Source organism: Microplitis mediator, chromosome 5 (assembly GCF_029852145.1).
Source record: "Microplitis mediator isolate UGA2020A chromosome 5, iyMicMedi2.1, whole genome shotgun sequence".
NCBI classification, from domain to species: Eukaryota; Metazoa; Arthropoda; class Insecta; order Hymenoptera; family Braconidae; genus Microplitis; species Microplitis mediator.
This window is the reverse complement of record NC_079973.1, coordinates 22,530,993-22,550,325: the sequence shown is the minus strand read 5'-3', so window position 1 is coordinate 22,550,325 and position 19,333 is coordinate 22,530,993. Positions and strand designations below refer to the sequence as shown.

Below are 19,333 nucleotides of genomic sequence, written 5' to 3'. Positions count from 1 at the left end.
ACTTTCCACAAACTCCATTGTAAGATATATATATATATATATACTCATATATTCAAATATATAGGATGTAACTGCAAAGCGACTAATCAAAGTTTTAACTCTCAGATAAAAATAAATTGCCAAGTAAAAAAAATGATAATTAGTTTTATCTTATTACGTAGTTTGTTATTTATGTACTTGATATTAATTTAACAAATTTTTAAAAAACAAATTCCCGCATTTAATTTCATTTAAAAAAAAAATACTTTATTATTTTTTAATTAAATTTTTTTTCAAACCAAAGCGTTGCCAGATATTAAACATTTTTTTTACTGCAGTTGCAGTTATAAATATCTTCAAAATAAAGTGTTTTAAATGTTTATAAGCTCAAACACTTTTAAACGATTATTAAATTAAACATTTGACAAACAGTGAAATTGATGAAAAATAAAATAAGCTTATTTATTTATATAAAATCCTTTGAACTCGCTTCATTCCACTGCTGCGACTCCGTTTATTATATTTATTCAATAATCTCACCAGAGAATATATTAAGCAATAATATAAAATGCTCCCAGAAGTATTACTCGAGTTTACCGAGAGCCAATTAAAGCGAACTGAAGAAAGACAGAGAAATGACAAAGAGCTAGACGGGCAACTATGGGAAAACGAACCGACACATAAATAACAAAAAAAAAAAAATGAAAAAAGTAAGTAAAGCTTTTAAAGCAATTACAGAGTAAAGTTGTAACGAGAGTATTATGTTAGTGGTGAAGTAGAAAAGCCGCAGTCTATTTACGTAAGATGAAAGGCGATGGAATCAAATGGCTTCCGCTGACTATTTTGTTAGATTTCATTGTTTTTACGGTTGAGCTCGAAGTAGTCGCCAAGTACAAAATTAACGGAAAACCTGTTGCCATTTCATCAAAATCCGATGTTTTATTTTATTTACTTACTCTTTTATATTACACTGTAAAAAGAGCGGTGTTAAAAATGGACTCATTTTAACCTCGCCCGGTGTTAAAATAAAATTACACCGGTGTAGGAGGAGTAATTCACCGGTGTTAAATCAGGGTAACCGGTGTAAAAGCGGAGTAAAATCGGTGTAAAAGCGGGGTAACCGGTGTAAAAATGGAGTAATATCGGTGTAAAAGCGGGGTAACCGGTGTAAAAGCGGAGTAATACCGGTGTAAAGGCAGGATAAATTGCGTCCGCTTGGAGTATTAACTTTAAAGATTATAAAACACAAAAAAAAGAATATTATTTATTAACAAGTATAGTGATCGAGTAAGTAAAAATATTCACAAAGTAAAATATTTTAACACCAGTGAAGAATATCTACACCGGCGGCGGCGTTATTTTAATACCGGTCTAGAATATTTACACCGGCAGCGGTGTTATTTTAACACCGGTACAGAATATTTACACTGGCGGCGGCGTTATTTTCATTCCGCTTTCGGTGTTGAAATTTAACACCGCCAATTTTAACACCTACACCGCTTGGACTTACCCCGGTGATTTTTTACAGTGTACTCCCCTCGCTCTTCAGAGTATGACCTCTTTGCTGTTTGTTACCTCATTCCTAAAATTTTTTTCATTCCGAAATTCCGTAAATTCTATTTGTATAAACATTCATTAACAATGACAAATATTTAGTACTCAGTAATCGATCCAACATCTAGTTGATGTATATCTTTGTGTAATATATTTTAAGTGACATATTATCATAATGATATATAAGTTTAAGTCTTGCACGCAACAGTGCAACACAAATTTAGTTCAACAGAACATACTAGATCTAAAATAACAGTTAACCATTAAAACTTACCAACTTTATGGTAATAATAATAACCATAGCAATAATATTAAAAGTGAAAATATTAATGATGATTAAAACAATAATAATGCAAGCAAACAAGTTTTATAAAAATTTAAGCGAATGCATTATCACGATAAGTCGCTATTAAGTTTAGCGACTATATTTATATCGCAAACATTTTAAATGTTGTATCAGTAGGTTTTACATTAAAAGTATAACGTCTGAGTAAAATAAATATGTACAGCAGGAAAAGAAAATAAAGTTCTGTTATATATATATATATTATATATATAGACGAGTTGGAAGAACAAACAAAAAGATAATCGATCAGTTTCGAAAGAACTGACGTTTCAGTTGTGCAAAAAATATATGAAATGTGGAATAAAGACGTTGAAGATCGCTGAAGTAGAGCTTATAACTTATAATGATAATAATAATAACGATAATAATAATAACGGTAATGATAATAATAAAAGGTAGAGAATAAAAATGAGTATAATAGAAGCTTTTAGGCTTTCTCGAGAATAGAATTGTATCTCTTACGCATATGTATATTTTCCTTTATGGACGTGAGTTATCGAGGGATTTATCGGTTTTATGACTTAGATGCCTCGGTAAGTCTTATAGAATATAGATAGATAGATAGATAATAAATTTTATTCGACCATGAGATCTTGATCACCTGTGGCCGTTCAAAAAACAATATTTACATTAGTTTTGCATGTATAATTATAATATAAACAATAAAAATAAAAATAAAAATAAAAATAAGAATAAGAATAAGAATAAGAATAAGAATAAGAATAAGTTCCACTGTCAACTCGTGTTTTCTGTCTCAAAAAAGTAATTATATACAGCACTGCGAAATTCAATGAACGTAGAGAGAGATGTAATGCTCGGAGGAAGTGTATTCCAAACGCGAATCGCAGATACAATAAAAGATTTATCATAAAATGCAAGATGACTGGTAGGTAGACGTAAATAGTCCTGCCTTACATCTCCCCTACGCAGCATTGGCTGTAGAAAAACTAATTCATTATCGAATAATTTAATATAAAAGGATTTATCGAATAATTTAATATAAAAGGATTTATCGTTAAATCTCAGATATCCTTTTGTATAGTAAATTCACGAGTATTCTAGGACCTAGTATTCCACTACGTCAGTGCTATACTCTCTCGATCTTTATATTGTATAAGTCCTGAGTAGTAAAGGCTACAGTTTAAGTTACGTATGGTAGATTGTTTGAACATATATATATACATATACATGGTTGGCGTTTGCTCTGTGTATCAACCCTTTGCACCGAAGAACTGCGAGGTGCGTCGATGCACGAATAGAGTCCTATATACATACACGTCGGGTATAAAATATATAATAGTGTAGATGGTGAAGATAGAGGAATAGAAAGCTAGAGCTGAAAGAAATAGTGAGATCGATCGAGGCCACTGGAATCTGAAAAATACTCCCAAAAGGGAATTTTTACCTCTTTTTTTTTTTACTTTTTTACTTCTTTTGCTTTTGCTCGTTCGCCGTTTCTTTCTGGTAAAGCATATATGTATATATATATATATATATATATTATACTGACACGTGCATTTACACCTATTCATTCTTTCAACGGCACAACCACTACTACACTTACAACTACATGCTATGTGTACTTTTATGTACATTTCTTCATCCGATATCCTGTGGTTTTTTTCTTTTTATTCTATATCTAGTGTGTTAGAGCGAGAGTATACTGTGATAGTTGTGTAGCGAACTCGCGAAATCCGCGGCATTAAGAATTTTTACTCGCGAGTACTACTGGGAGTAGTGTAGTAAATACATATGTTGAAACGAGACGTAGAAAAAAAAAATATTAAAAAATATGTAAAAAAAAAAAAATAGTAGCAATAATAGAAATAGTAGCGTAGTGTTCTGTAGTGTGGTTTAGTGTAGTTTGGGGTAGTGAGTGAGATGAATGCAATGGAAAGCTGGAAGAGAAAGAAGTTGGTGAAATATCGGTATAGAATTGTGAGTAAAAATAAAAACAACAACGAAAAAAATAGTTGTACGTAACGTTTCTCGCAAGAGTTATTCTCGACGTTATCCCGTTGATTTTTCGAACCGGAAAACTCACGGCACTTTTGACAATATGGCGAAAATCCTTTTCCATCGGTGAGTTTAAATCTTTTTTGACGAGATTATAGTTGTGTAAAGTGTGTGTGGCTGCCGATATTATTTTTTTTTTTACAAATTTATTTTTTTTCGTGAGACCAATGTAACGATTTGAATAAAAAAAAAAAATTGATAAACGTTAAAATAAGGCTTTGGAGTATAAAAATAAAGCTAACAGAGTATGTGTCACGCATTAGATTAATTGGCGACGCGATGGATGTATACTATTAAAAACGGGTAAAAATAAGTAAAAAATTTTATAAAATATTTTTTTGTGACAAGTGTCACGAAAAAATAAATTGCTATTTTTTTTCCTTTGTCGTATAAAAAAAAATTTAACGTTCTATCAATACAATAACTTTTGTAAATATTCAAAGAATCGAGTCTCCACAAATAATTTTTATCACCGTAATTTAGAGTAAAAATATTATGCATTAGTTTTATTGGTTTTATTGATCAGAAATAAAAAAAAAATCTTTTCTTTTTCAACTCCATCCATTATTATTAATTTTAAGATTTCTCTGCTCCACCAAGCCTAATGACGTGTAAAAATGTATAAAATATGAATATTAATGCATATAAATTTAAAAGTAATGAAATGCTGTGTTAAGTGATGCTTAAGTGATTGATTTTTATCGAGATGACATTAAGCGCACGAGAGAGTGAGAGGGAGGGAACGAGAAAGAGAGAGAGAGAATGAGAGAATCTCAGAGAACTCTCGTAGGTACATTATTGTTTCTGTCCAATCCTGTGCATCAACGGGAAAGTTTTATTCCCCCGGCGATTTGTCGTCCGCGAAGCTATCTCGGTCGAGCTAGGCAACGTTAAACCCCTGCACCGAGGCAATTTGGATATTGCTCGTTCTCGGATTTAAGCCGTGCTGTCACTCGTAGCTCGAGGCATGCCTGGTATGCTTCGTGATGGGTAGGTTATAGAACAGTAAAGCATACACACAGTGTATATGTCTGTGTATGCATGTATAGAGATGGCGCATGAGGGTTAGAGAGCATCAGGAGCACCAGTACTGGCACAGTACTGGTAGCTAGTAGGATGAGCAAAAGGATGGGTCGAATGAGGTAGCAGTGGATAAAGAGAAGGAGGAGTGAGAGGCACAGAATACCAACGACTGCCACCACCAACATCGTCCCAAGGGTATGAGAAAGTCGAGGATCGACCGAACGAGCAAATTAATGCAGAAGATGGAATATCGCGCGCGAGAGCTAAGTGTGGGGAATGTCAACGATGCTTCTCTGAGCATTGCTATTTCCCAGGATTTATAAAGCACCCTCGCTCGTATATTAGTGATAAAAAAAATATCATCACATTCTCGACAGAAAAAATAAATAAAAATAAAAACTTTTCTGTTTTATTTTATTTTTATTTTTGTTTGCGTTAGAATTTTATTTTATTTTTTATTTTTGCACAGTCACTTGACTATTTCCCAAATGGCCATTCGCACCTCGCGTCCACATCAATTCCTGCGTAATCGCTCTCAGTCCATGGACTTTTGGATATTGATTGCTGTAATTCATTATTAATCTGCAACCACAGGTGTACAATGTTCATTCACACCAGTTTCATTACTCCCATATTTTACTTTTGAATAAATTTGAATTTCTCCCTGCATATGTATACTGTTAATACAATTCTGTATTTATAGACATTAAATTTTAAATCAACTAGATGACAGCGCACTATATTTGGGCTTTAATCGATAGATTTGCATAATATATTATATATGTATTATAAATAAAGTATTTATTTGCGTTGGCAGGAAGTTAACGTGACGATGTCGTAACTAAAACCGTATTTTCAGCAGCTTTTGAATAAACGTTCGCCGGATATTTTCTTATTCTGTTCTGAGATTTATTAAGAACAATCACGTCCCTGTCATTTATCCCAAGAATTAATGCTCCAAATAATCCTTCCGTAATTAATGTTATTGATTTTGTTGATGAAAGAATAAAAATATGTCTTATATATAATTTATGTCAATTTCAAATATTATTATTACTTTCGATTAAATTCATTTCTAAAATCTATTAATAATTTTATCCAGTATTTATATTAATATATATCATATAGGGGAGGGAGGGGCAAAAGGGGGTACTTAAAGAAATACCAAGTTTTCGAGGACTCAAATACGCTAAATCTCTTTTTTTTAATGATATTCAAAGTAAATAGAAGAAATTTTCAGTTACTGTTGAAAAAAAAATTGGGCAAAGCGGGCAAAGTGGGGTACCCCCTAAAAACGGTAAAAAAAAAAAAAATTCTGGATTTTAAACGAATTTGATTAAGTTGAATTTTTTCTTAAGTAATTTACATGAAGAAAAATTATATTTTACATGTTTATTGGATACAAAAGAAGAAACAAAATTTTTAATAGTTTTTATCATAAAACAAACGTCATTAATATTTTTCAACTGACAATTGATTTTTGAAACAATTTACCAAAGAAATTAAAAGTAACGCTTAATTATATTTACAGAAGTGATTTTGGAATGTTTAAAAACCAGTTAAAATGTAAAATTTTTTTTTATCAAATTTTGGGGGTACCCCGTTTTGCCTACCCTACCCCCTTCTGCCCCCCCCCCCTTCCCCTATATATCATAATATATGTGTCCCATGAAATATTTGTGGTATTTTATTATATATATAAATTGACAGATAAAAATTCGGACGATCAAGATAATTTATAATTTTAAAAAAATATTTTTTTTCAATATTTCACTCACCGTTTCATCCATTTCAGAGTATTGTAAATATTTACATTGATAAATGTTTACATATAAAATCACATAAAAGATTTATAAACATGTATATATTTTTATCAAAAACATATGAGGCATTTATAAGACGAATGGTTAAAAAACATGTGACATATTTTTTTAAATATATTATTCTAAAGCCCTAATACATTAAAATAAAAAAAAAAAACATTTTTCATTCTAAATATAAATATTATTCTTTTCACTTAAAAATAATTCTACAGGATAAAGTTCATCTCCCGTAGCTTCATACCCTACTTTTATATTAATTGAATACCAGACATACCAGACTTATAGCATTAAATCTAAACTTAATAGCTCATTCATCGGGATATCAACGTTCATTCAGACTGGAATACCATTAAAATGTATAATCCATCATAAAGATATAAAGAGATGTCCGGCTTATTCTGTATCCAATTAAATTTTATGATAAACAGACAAACAGACGAACGAACAAAAATTTTCAAAGCCTTGTCCAGATCATTTAATTACTAAAAAAAATATCTGGCTCACTAATAATTTCCTGTAAATCCGTCTAAATAAAATCCGAAAGCTCTCTTTGAACTGACGAAAAAAGTTATATAAAAATAAACAGAAAGGAAAAACTAGGACAAGAATAAATCGAGTGATTTGTTATTTTTAGAGACATTCACTTCGGGTCCAGCATTCGTCCGGCCCGTCGGCAATCAGACAGCAGCAATTGGACGTGAAGCTGTGTTTTCTTGTTACGTCCGTAACATCGGAAAATACAAGGTAAGAAAGTTTAAAAATAAAACTAAGACTAAAAAGATGGTCATCAAAACTAAAAGATAAAAACAAAAGATAATAAAAATACGGGAGTAAAAAATAATAACAAAAAAGAAGTTACTCGACATCAGACATTTCACTCCTTCATCATTTGTCCGAACGACAAGTGATGCCGGGGGCGTTGAAAGAATCCATTATTCCTACTCACAAGCCCGCAAGGTGATACGCTTGGAAAACAAATAAAACCCCTTTTCTTCATCCTTACATCAACAAGATAGCCATCGGGTTAACCCACCTTTAGTCTCTTTTCTTCACCACCATGCTGCTATACTATCATTGTTCCTTCTTACATCATTCACTAACCACCACCACCAACAACAACAGCACCACTTCTCATACCTTTCATTCACTCGGTTTTCAACAATCCTTTTATGAAATAGTCACGTTTTACGTAAACACGCTCTTGTACCGTCAAAGTGTAAAGTGTCTTGTTCACTATCCCAAAAATAATCTCTCGTATGCATGATAATAATAATAATAATAACAGAAATAATTTTATATAATGTACTTATTATTAACAAACATTTACTCTCTTAATAGATTGCAATTATAATAGCATCAGCTGTGTTATTTCTCGATTGTTCTATTCATCAAATATTAGGGTGAATAAAACACGACAGAGTATATAAGCGGGTAATTAATTATTATGGATTTGATTATCAGACAACCAATTACCAGGCGCAATTTATTTTCATCTACTCCAAACAAAGCCGCAATCAATTTATAAATATTTTTAGATGAGAATTTTTATACCAAAGCACGAGAGTGTACCAGAAAAATTATGTCAAGAAATTTCACCTATACACTGCACGCTGATAATTTTATGGTTATGATTATTATCTCATGGTGGTAAAATTAATTTTTTTCTCGCGATATTAATTAATTTCATAATTATGATAAGGTTCAAAATATGATATGTTAATAATTAAAACCCACGATGGCAATAGTTATTATCGCGGGTGTTAAATTAGTATAATAACCATTATCACAATAATAGTAGCTATTAACATATCACATAACAAATATTACAATCACTCGATGATATTTTTCACAATACAGTGATGGTAGTTCGCGATTGTAATCATTACAAATTTCTATGGCATAAAGTCTAAAAACTCAAAAATATTCGACTAAGATACACGGAAAGATTGGAACCCGGCTGATTACTGTTCTGCACCCGACTCAGTACGGTGCTGGAAAAAAATGCTAGATTGTGGTGCAGCACCACACTTATTACTGTGCACTGAAAAAACAATATCTTTATAGTTAAGAAATTGGCGGGAAGTTTTAATAATTTTATAATTACAAGCTATCCGTTTATATAAAACAAGAGCTTGGATTGAAAGTAAATAAGATTCCTAGTTAATATTAATTGATATTTAATTAAATAGAGTAAACCAAGTATATACTCGAAATATATATTTTATTTGAATTAAATACTTGAAAAAATCGTAGTATTTGGGATGACTGTGATATTTCTTTATTGTAAATAAAATATCTTTAATATTAATGTGAACTTACTAAAAAGTCTCAACTCTATTAATATATTTATTATAAAGATATCGTTTTATCAGTGTGCGAAACCTGACTGAGTGATATATGCACACGACTCTGATTACCATCGCGGTATAGTAAACATTGTTACCGAAAATTATAAATATTGCTATCTGTGATGTGAGTGATCACTATTATTGGTGAGAGTGATTTTATTCGGGGATATTAATAGTTAGTATCATATTATGGTTTTTAATAGCATTATTGTATAAAATTCTAAAATTACTATAAAGTATGGTAACTATTAAAAATACTCGCTGAGAATCATTATCATAAAATTCTCAGCGTGTGTCTAAAATCGGGAGTAATTTCAGAGTGGTTTGAATTTTACTTCAATCCGCATTCACTCTGACTCGAATTTTTAATATTAAAATAAACTCCCCAGAGTAAATTTTACTCCAAGGGGATTAAATAAATAAACAGTAATCCGTTTCGTATTCACTCCGATTTAATTCGCGTTGAATCTGAAAATTTGTTACAGTGTAATGAACGAATCTACAAAGAGTTCTTAATAATTCTAATAAAAGTAATTTTTTACAGATCACGATGATGTAACATGAAAAAAATTTCCTTTTAACTGTAAATTTTTTACGCTCTACCGCCTCCTGTACATTAAAATATCTTTCAAATTACAACTAAAACTAAATTTTCAACGGTTATTATTAAACAATGAACAAAAAATCATTGTTAACAACAACAACATTAGTAATTTCGTAAAATATTATAGTTGATAGCACTTTTAACTCTTTCCTGTCATGCATTTGATATTTTAATTGCAAACACCTCGAACTATTTGAATACATAAATAACTCTCTCATAAAATAATAACAACAATAATGAAATAATCAATTAAAGTTTGAGTAATTACATTAAATAAAGCATCTACATCATATTATATCTTAAACTAAAATGCCATTGTAACTTGCACGGTATAACTTTGAATTTACGTAATTGCAATCATCTATTTGCAATCAAATTGTATGCAAAGGAGTCACGGAGAGTAGTAAGAGAGTAAGAGATGTGTCTTCTATATATATGTCTATGAATAAATATAGATATAATAACAGTACCTGTATATATGCGCGAGTAGTAAGAGGAACCGAGAACTGTGTAAATCGGATTAATTGTAGATTATTGGGTGAATGACGAGTTTCGCGGTGAAACACGTTGTATTGAGTAATTCAATAGCAGCACATTTCCACCTAGAGACATTATGGATAGAGTATGAGCATCACGTATACGTATACCCTATATATCTAATATATGTGTGTGTGTGTGTGAGTATGTATATATACCACATAATATACATAACAAATCCGTAAGCAATGTAATGCGGTGTTGAGGGAAATCAGTACAAGTGAATGTGTCTGCTTTGCCTCGAAGCTGGCCTATATCACTACCAGCACTGGCTTTCTCACCGATTGTCGTTGCATATCAAGCTAAATGGAAGATTGTCATGCTAAAAAGTCTTCTCATCACATCCACCCTACACCTATTTACATATATATTTACATATATACACATAAAAAATAAAATATATGTGGGTATAAAAAATGTATGCTCTGTACCCACAAGCTAGCGAGTTAGCAGTTTTTTATTTTTTTTTTAATTAAAAATTTTTCGACGATATTTAATTAAATAGTGCGGTAACTTTTTAGTTTCCTGTACATATTTCGCTTGTAACACATACGTATGTAGATGTGGATACACGATACTCGGGGCAATGGATAAAAAAGTTATTAATATAATATCGTTAATAAATAAATAGCGGAAGGCGTTTCTTGTATGAAAGAGGAGATGAAAATAATAAATTAATGGTCGCTGTGGTTATTTTTAGGTAGGATGGCTGCGAGCGTCTGACCAAACTGTTCTCTCGTTGAACACACGAATCGTGACCCACAATAACCGTATCGCAGTTTCTTATGAAGCCGGTGGTTGTGCTGGCACGTCCAATGGTATCTCTATGGGTTCTGGAAGCACGGGTAGTATTGCCAGTGGTAACAGTGGATCGGTACCAGTAATAGCGGCAGCAGTAGCCGTACCAGTTCATGGCGTGATTGGGAGCAATCAGGTGATAGACGAGGGCGTCAACTGCACGTGGCGGTTGCATATACGGCATCTGAAAAAGGCTGACGAGGGATGCTATATGTGTCAAATCAATACATCACCTATGATCTCTGAGCTCGGATGTTTATCTATTTTAGGTAAGAAATATTACTGACAAACAAAGACAATCAATCTTTTGTTTTGCTTTATCTAATTTATCGTGATTTATTGCGTTTGCTATAAAAACTTTGTAAGAGGAAAATAATACTTTGAGGGATAAATCATGTTTCTGATTCCATAATGGACGATAATTAATTATGCGTCCTCTAGGAGATTTTTTTTTTCCTTTCAATTTTAACTTCAGGTACAAATGCAAAAAATTTATTACTTTTTAAATTATAGATAAAACCAAAATTTTTTAATTTATCAACTAATCTATCTCTCCCTTTCTCTATATATATGTATATGTATATATTTATATACCATTATCAACTTTATGTATGTATAAAAAACAAACAGATTTTATGATGTGCCCTTATGACCTCTGGCTCTATCTGCTATGCCTTTATAACATCAGCAACGCAGAAAAAAATGATAAAAAAAAACAAAGGACGTAATTTTTGAGTAGATAAAATTTTTATGATACACTGAAAAGCAATTTAAAATTTTATGGCTATTGATTTTTGGTTGAATCAAGTTTGAAAAGGAATTTCAGAAATTACAGACCTGGGCAAATATAAAACATTGACAGATTTTATGTGATTCGGACTGAGAGTATCCGCATATATGCATAGCGGTTACTCTCCCGCTTTATATATAGTACTAGAAATTCCAATATATGGTATTCAGTGAGATGGGTAAAGAGAGTGAGAGCATGAACCGCATGAACGTGCAATGAGTTGGTAAGCAAAGGTGTAGAATGAGACAAAATACGAAGAGTAGAGTAGAGAGTAGAGAGAAGAGAGGATCTAGTATGGAGTAGTATGATGTAGATATAAAGGGGGTGCTGCCGTCGAAGCGAATCTGCGACTCACATTGATTGGCTTCGAGTCTTCTCGGCAAATCTCACCAAACAAATATATCCCCTCACTCGGTATGTATATGCACATTGATGTACATCTGTAAATGTCCACAGAAGCATCTCATTCAGACCAAATCTGGCTATTGAGAGTAGAAAGTATGCTACCACTGATAGTAATATGGAATATTTTGTTTGATTGCTATGTCCAAACTTTTTTATTTATTGTTTCAATGCCTACACAGAAAAAAAGTATTTCTCGGCGCGAGAAAAATTTTTCATTATGAAATTATTATTATTATTACTTATTGTTTATTGGCCATGAAGTCGTCACTCCTTGCGGCCATCTAAAACAGATACATTTAATTGTATAGTATACATTAATATAACTAACAATAGACGATTATATACATTTATTTAACATATTTAACACATTAATCAATCTACCCTGGTCAAAAAATTTGATCTGATTTTAGTCTAATTGGACTATTTGATCTGTTTTTGATCTTTTATAAAAATTTTAAGCTGTTTTTGTCGACAGTTAATGAAAGTTTGACAGCCTTATGTTTTAGTTGTCTTGACTGAATGTTTATAGTATTGAATGAAAGTAATTAAATAACTCTTAAAATGTCAAGAAATTTTCCTTATTTTCTGGATAAAATCGAAAATATTTTGGCATTAGAAACCATCAAAATTCTTGTGACATCTTATAACGGAAGCGCATTAGCATATTTCAAATATCAAGAAAATTAAAATAAATTTATGAATCTATATTATTATTATTATTTATATTTGTAAAAAGTCTTGTTTTTGGTCTAAACGCGATTTAAAACAGACTAAATATCATACGAAAATAAGTCTGATATTGGCCTGGATAAGAAATAGTACGGGCAAAAACAGATTTAATTCTTATATAAAATAAATACGATTTATAAACAAATTCAAGAAAAAATATTTGAATTTATCATTTATTTTAAAACAGATCTAATTTTTTGACCCGGATAGTCTCCATCCCAATCATCAAATCGTAATCCACACAAATAACACACGATAATTAGTTATTATGACTCAAAAAATATTCATATCTTGATTTACGGAATTCCAAAAAAGTTGGCTGATGGGTACAATTAGCTGGTAACTTATTCCAAACTCTGATAGCACTAACCAGAAATGACTTATCATATTTAGCACTGTGACTATTAGGCAGCTCGAGATAATCTTGACGAATGTCGCCTCTGCGAAAATGAGGCTCTATAATAGATAAGTCATTTCTAATTAGTGGTTTTTGATTTAGATACATATGAAAACAAGAATTTTCTTAGGACTAGAAAAAATTTCATATCACCCGAGAAAATTTTCGTTTCAATTCATAATGTAAGAAATTTCTTAGGACAAATAAAAATTTTCGTGGGGCGAAATAAATTTTTTGTGAAATGAAATACTTTTTTTCACATTGAGTTGTGCACTTTTGGATTTTCCAACAGTTTTTGTTTGTTGATATTTTTAAAATCAAAGAGCATAAAATATCAATAGGTATATTTTTATTTTAATAAATGTATAGGATTTTAAATTATCCATAAATATTTATGTGGTTTTATTTGATATTGATGTATGAATATTTTTTAATAAATAAAATTTCACATTACCGACAAATGAACTTTGGATACTGTATATTTGTTTGGCACGTATTTACCGTTAATTTTCAGTATTGGATTTAATATTGAATAGTACCACACGTTTCTACATGTGCACATCCTTGTATATCCATATATATATATATATATATATATTCGATAATAATAAACAGAGTCCATACTACCATCATTTCCTGGTATTTAAATTTTTTGCATTTATATTATTAGATTATTTAAAGCGAATGAATGATTACATTGATTACATACAACTCTAAATAAATACAAAATCTCTTTACATTTATATATCTATATGCATATTTAATACCTCACATCATAGCCATGAATTTTAAATAAATATAATTTATTCAGATTCAAATATTTATTTCACAGTTTTAATAATTCCTCAAAAGCTGAAGAGCTACGGAATAAACATTTCAATGAAAATGGAAGTTCAGAGTAATTTATTATTTGTATAAACGATTGTGATTAATGAGTAGTGCGATATTTTAGAATTAAAAATAATGCCTACATTCATATGCGCATTTAAAAAGGTATTATTCATAATACGAACGTCATGTGTCATGCGATGTGTTCATTTGTCTGACAATGGACATAAAATTGAAATTAAAGCAAAAAAGTAAATAAATACAATAATGATATATTATTAAGTAAATTATCTTATCAGTACTGTTGCAATGATTGCAGTTCCACCGGACATTGTTTATGGGGACGAAACGAGCAAGGACTTGTCAGTATCGGAGGGGGAAAACGTCACGCTCAATTGTCAAGCCACAGGGACACCGAAGCCGAGAGTTTCTTGGCGACGGGAGGACGGGCAGCACATCCTCATCAGGAATTCGACCTCGTTCTCGAGTTCCTACAGTTCGTATCTATTGTCTGTCTACTATATACATAAACCGTATACCCTATTCCCTACACCCTTCATCCTACAAATTTCTATATACTACTCATCTGGCTGCACGAAATTTCTACATCAACTAAGCCCCAGTCCAAATCCAAACCCACTCTCTAACCCAGACCAGAAATAGAGACAGATAGCGAGAGGAAAGGAGATAGCAGGAGTAAGAAGATTCAAATCTCTAGCTTTTCAGCCCTTGATTCCCACTCCAAAACATCGAGCAACCCACCGCGTGTTATATTCCAGGTTTACCCCCGTGAGATTTCTAGACGACGGACTAGTAATTTTCGCTTGTCAACAGCGAATCAAATCCCACTACGGGATCGCTATTTTACGACTTACCCATAAGCTTTAGCTCCTTTCCTCCTTCCTCCTTCTCTTTCTTCAGCTCTCTCGCCTTATTTTCTGGCTCCTACATCATTTGGCATCCCGTTACTCGCATCACTACTACTGTTACTACCTACTATACGGCCTCATTCTTCAGCAGTTTGATCTCCTCGTGTCGCGTCTTTACTCTTTGCTCTATTCTACTTGTCTCCGTATATATAATCGAGCATCCTGTTCATACCGCGTGTGCCACGTCGACAATCTCGCTCCATGACTCTCTGGAGTCTCTGCTCTGGCTTCCCAAATGGACCCTCTGCATGCACAATTTTCACCGAGACATTATCGTTATTTTATGGCTGACACGAGACACAAGGATCGTTATATATTTCATTAATGCACATGATGTAGGAAGAGATATATATATTAGTGGTGCCAAAGTTGCCACTCTTGGAACATTTTTCATTTCATTTAAAACATTAAATACTTAAAGCTCCAGTAGTTATTTTATGGTGGGTTTTTTTTTTTATTCCGTGGTCTTAAAACGAGATGTGTAATTTACTCCACGGAACGTATTAAAAATTTAAATTGAGTCTTGGCAGAAAATGTAACACACATCTCATGTTGAGAAAATTTAACCGGAAATATACATATATACATGTACATATGTACTTAAATATATGTATGATAAAAACTCGTCCTGTGTGAATTTTCAGAGTCACTTTGAACTTCTGGACGATTCGCGGTGAGTTTGGGTGCGAACTGCTGCGGAATAGCGTCAAGTTGAGAGCGCGGAAAAGTTAAAAAAAATAGAAAAAAAAATATTAAAAGGGGTTGAAGTAAAAAAATAAAGGGAAGAAGTAAAATAAAAAGAAATAAAATAAAACAAAGCAAAAGGAAAAAGTCGATTGTGAAGAATAAAATAAAAAGACGAAGCAGCAGCGTGTGCCAGAGCGTCGTCGTTCCCGCTGACTCATCGGGCATGCACGGCACGGAAAACCCCGTGCGGTTCCTCTACCGCCGTAGATTTCTCTCTCGTATTCGCCGAGAATAATCGTCGGGAGATCGGTACCACCAGAGGTGTGCACATACACACACACATCCACCTTACCCACATATACATAAACACACACCTTGTCTATTAACAGTACCGCACCATTCGTACTGCACCATTCGTGTCCAGTATACACACAGCATCCATACCTGTATTTATCGACCTGAATTTATATATTATTTTTTTCTCGCTCATCCTCAATCTACACTCCACATCCCTGGGCTTTCTTCTTGTTTTATAAAGAAAAAAATAATAACGACAAAGACAATGACAAAGGCAAAGACGACGAACAAAGAAAAGAAATGGCGTTACCGTTATTGAAGACTCTCGATTGAATAATCCTCAGCAGTCTGGTCGTGCACAGCCAACTACTACGACACCTTCGACATTTTCATCTCCCGAGCCATCCTCTTTCTTTACTCTTCTCTTCTCTGTCTTGCTTTATTTTTTCTATTTCTCGCTCTCTTGAGATAATTGAAAACAAAAGGACGCGCTGAAGTTGAAGATTTTAAAATAAAATCAAGATTAACTCTCTACACTCGATAAATACCCTCTCCCGTTCCACGAAGTCGAGTTCACTTGGTACAGATTGCTGGGATATCTTTACAAATGACGTAAAAATAAATGAAAAACCGGGCGAAGTAATGCAAAACAAGTGAAGCGTAGACGAATTGCAATGTGGGTTCTTATTATATATATATATAAGAAAGTACGATGGGGGTGTAGGCCATAGTCTAGAGTTTAGCAGAAGTCTTTTCGTAATAAGGTATATACATAAAGTCTACTGGTACGTATATATATGTACATACCAGTACAGGAGTAGTATTACATAGTAAGGAGAGTAGATATAACGAGGAACGCGGATGTTGTGAAGTAACCAGTTTCTCTTTGAACAGAAGTTTAGTAAAGAGGAAGCTCCTTATAGGCTGCCTTCCTTCGCCTCCTTGTTCGTCGGCCCAAACGGATTCACTGCGCCCAAACTACTTTATATCTCCTCCCCTTTCCTCTTCTCCTTCTTCTTCTTAGTCTCAGTCTTCATCTTCATCTTCGTCTATCTACTCCCAGCACATCCTCTTTATCCTCAGTAACCTGTACGTGCATGTATACGATCGCCAAGTTTACAGTCGGGGAAAAGTTGGATGTGGAACAACCAAGTAGGAGTAATAGTGGTCTTACTAGATAGTGTTTGGTCGTTGACGTCCACGAGCGAGGAAAAAAATGGGCTGGGAGGGTGAAAAAGGGCTGATAAAAAGGGAAGGAGAGTAGTATATAACATAGAAATACATAGACACGTTGAGTATAAGTAAAGCCAAGTTAACTTTGAATTTGTTTTCGACTACTGCTGTGTACATCCGCCAGCTCTTATTTGGCGTTTGCCTTTACTTACAGTTTCACTCGGGACTGCAACTTACGTAGTGCTTGTACTTATTCCTCGGTTTGTTTATCTTGATCGATCTTTCACGCGAGTCTTGTACTCAACTGAGGCCGAAATAACACTGCCACCGAGTATTACGCTTCAGCGTCAACACTGAGCTCTATAGATGTATGTATGTATGTATGTAAAAGTATACGAGATGAGTAAGTGAACAAGCGGCGAAGTGAAGGAAGTTTAAAGTAGAAAAAAAAAAAAAAAGAACCCGGAGATAACGAGAAAACAGCTCATGGGTAAAAAATAGTTTGAAACTCGTTAACCGACGCATATTTATTTTAAAATTTTTTAGTTTAGTTTCATTTGTTTTGTATAGACGATTCGGTATAAAAGACACGCGCTTATGCAAATGAACAAAGTGTACAGAAATAAAATGTATTTTGAAGGATGTTGGGTATTGAAAAAGACGAGAAGATTTAAACGTTTGTTTGAATATCATATTTCTTTGCCACCGATACGGTTTTACTTTATATATTTTTTTTTTTTTAATTTATTTGTGTCGTTTCAAGAAAAAAAATATTTCCTGTACACTTTTCCGTACTCAAATTGCTGCCACTGCATTTTCCCAGAATACGAGAGACACTACTGCTCTGCTCAAGTGTTTCGAAAAGTTTGCGCTAACTCGATACACAACTGTTGACGCTCCGACTGATTCTTTTTTTGCTTTTGAGATCTTTACTCTTGAGATTCTTGAGTTAATAAAAATAAAATAGTTTACAATGATAATAATAATGACAACGACAGTGACAATAACAATAATAATAACGTTGAAATTGAAATAAAATATAATAAAAAATATATGGAATAAATTTATCGCGGATTAAAGTCGACAAGTACGTACTTGTGTTGATAATAATCTTGACTGTGTGCTAGGTGGAAAAAGCTACAATTTTCAAAAAGTTGAAATTTACAATGAGTCAAAGCTGCATTTTTATCGAGTGGACAGACAGCAAATGGGTGTTTATATGTGTATTGCAACCAATGATGTTCCACCTACTGTCAGCAAACGTGTCGCACTCGAAGTAAATTGTGAGTTGATTTTTATTTCCAATTATTTTTATTTTCACATTTCACTCTATTTATATTTGCACAAGTTTATAGTGACTATTTTTTTACCTCTTTCAAGTATCATTTAGTTTTTTGTTTCAAAATTATTATTTTTATTCGCGTAATATTTTATTCAAAAACAATTAATATAAAATACTTTTATAGATTTAAAATTCTATTCTTTTCATTTTGACCTTTTCAAAAATTAACGTTACTTAATTATAAGTAAAATTACTTGATATATTAACTGACGTTACTAAATCATCATATATAGAAATATTTAAAAGCTTTAATATTTATCGAAAAACTGTCTTTGAATGTCAGTTAATTTTGATAATAATGTTATCAAAAGTATAATTACATTGAATTCTATTTAAATAAAATGAATTAAGTGACTTAATGAGTGCACACTAATAAATTTAGAAAAATTAAACTGAAATAACTTTTAACCTTTCGTTACTCGCGCTTTGAGCGTGATGCCGCCTTTTTGACTAAAATTGCAATAGAAATTACTGTATGGGTATTTGTGACTTTATACTTAACCAATTCTCTTTTTGAAATCTATATTTTCGTTAAATATTATTATTAATTGATAAATGTACATTTTAAATATAAAAAAATTTTAATAAATAAATAAATAAAAAGTATAGGGTAGAGGTACCATTTGCAGCCACTGCTCCATTTTTGGACATTTGATACTGTATTTTAATGAATGAAAAGTGTAAAATAAAATTGCCATTTTAATAGCGGGTTAAAAGTATCTTTGAAT

The 19,333-nt window shown here is 32.2% G+C and overlaps 1 protein-coding gene across 1 annotated transcript in view; it reads left to right on the top strand.

Moving 5' to 3' along the window:
- LOC130669187 (protein amalgam-like) overlaps nucleotides 1-19,333 on the top strand; it is a 39,262-nt gene that overhangs the window by 14,594 nt on the left and 5,335 nt on the right. Inside the window, exons 2-5 of the mRNA XM_057471955.1 lie at nucleotides 7,376-7,485; nucleotides 10,931-11,297; nucleotides 14,497-14,673; nucleotides 18,391-18,546. Of these exons, the coding sequence (XP_057327938.1) occupies nucleotides 7,376-7,485; nucleotides 10,931-11,297; nucleotides 14,497-14,673; nucleotides 18,391-18,546 (810 nt within the window). The remainder of the gene's footprint in view (nucleotides 1-7,375; nucleotides 7,486-10,930; nucleotides 11,298-14,496; nucleotides 14,674-18,390; nucleotides 18,547-19,333) is intronic.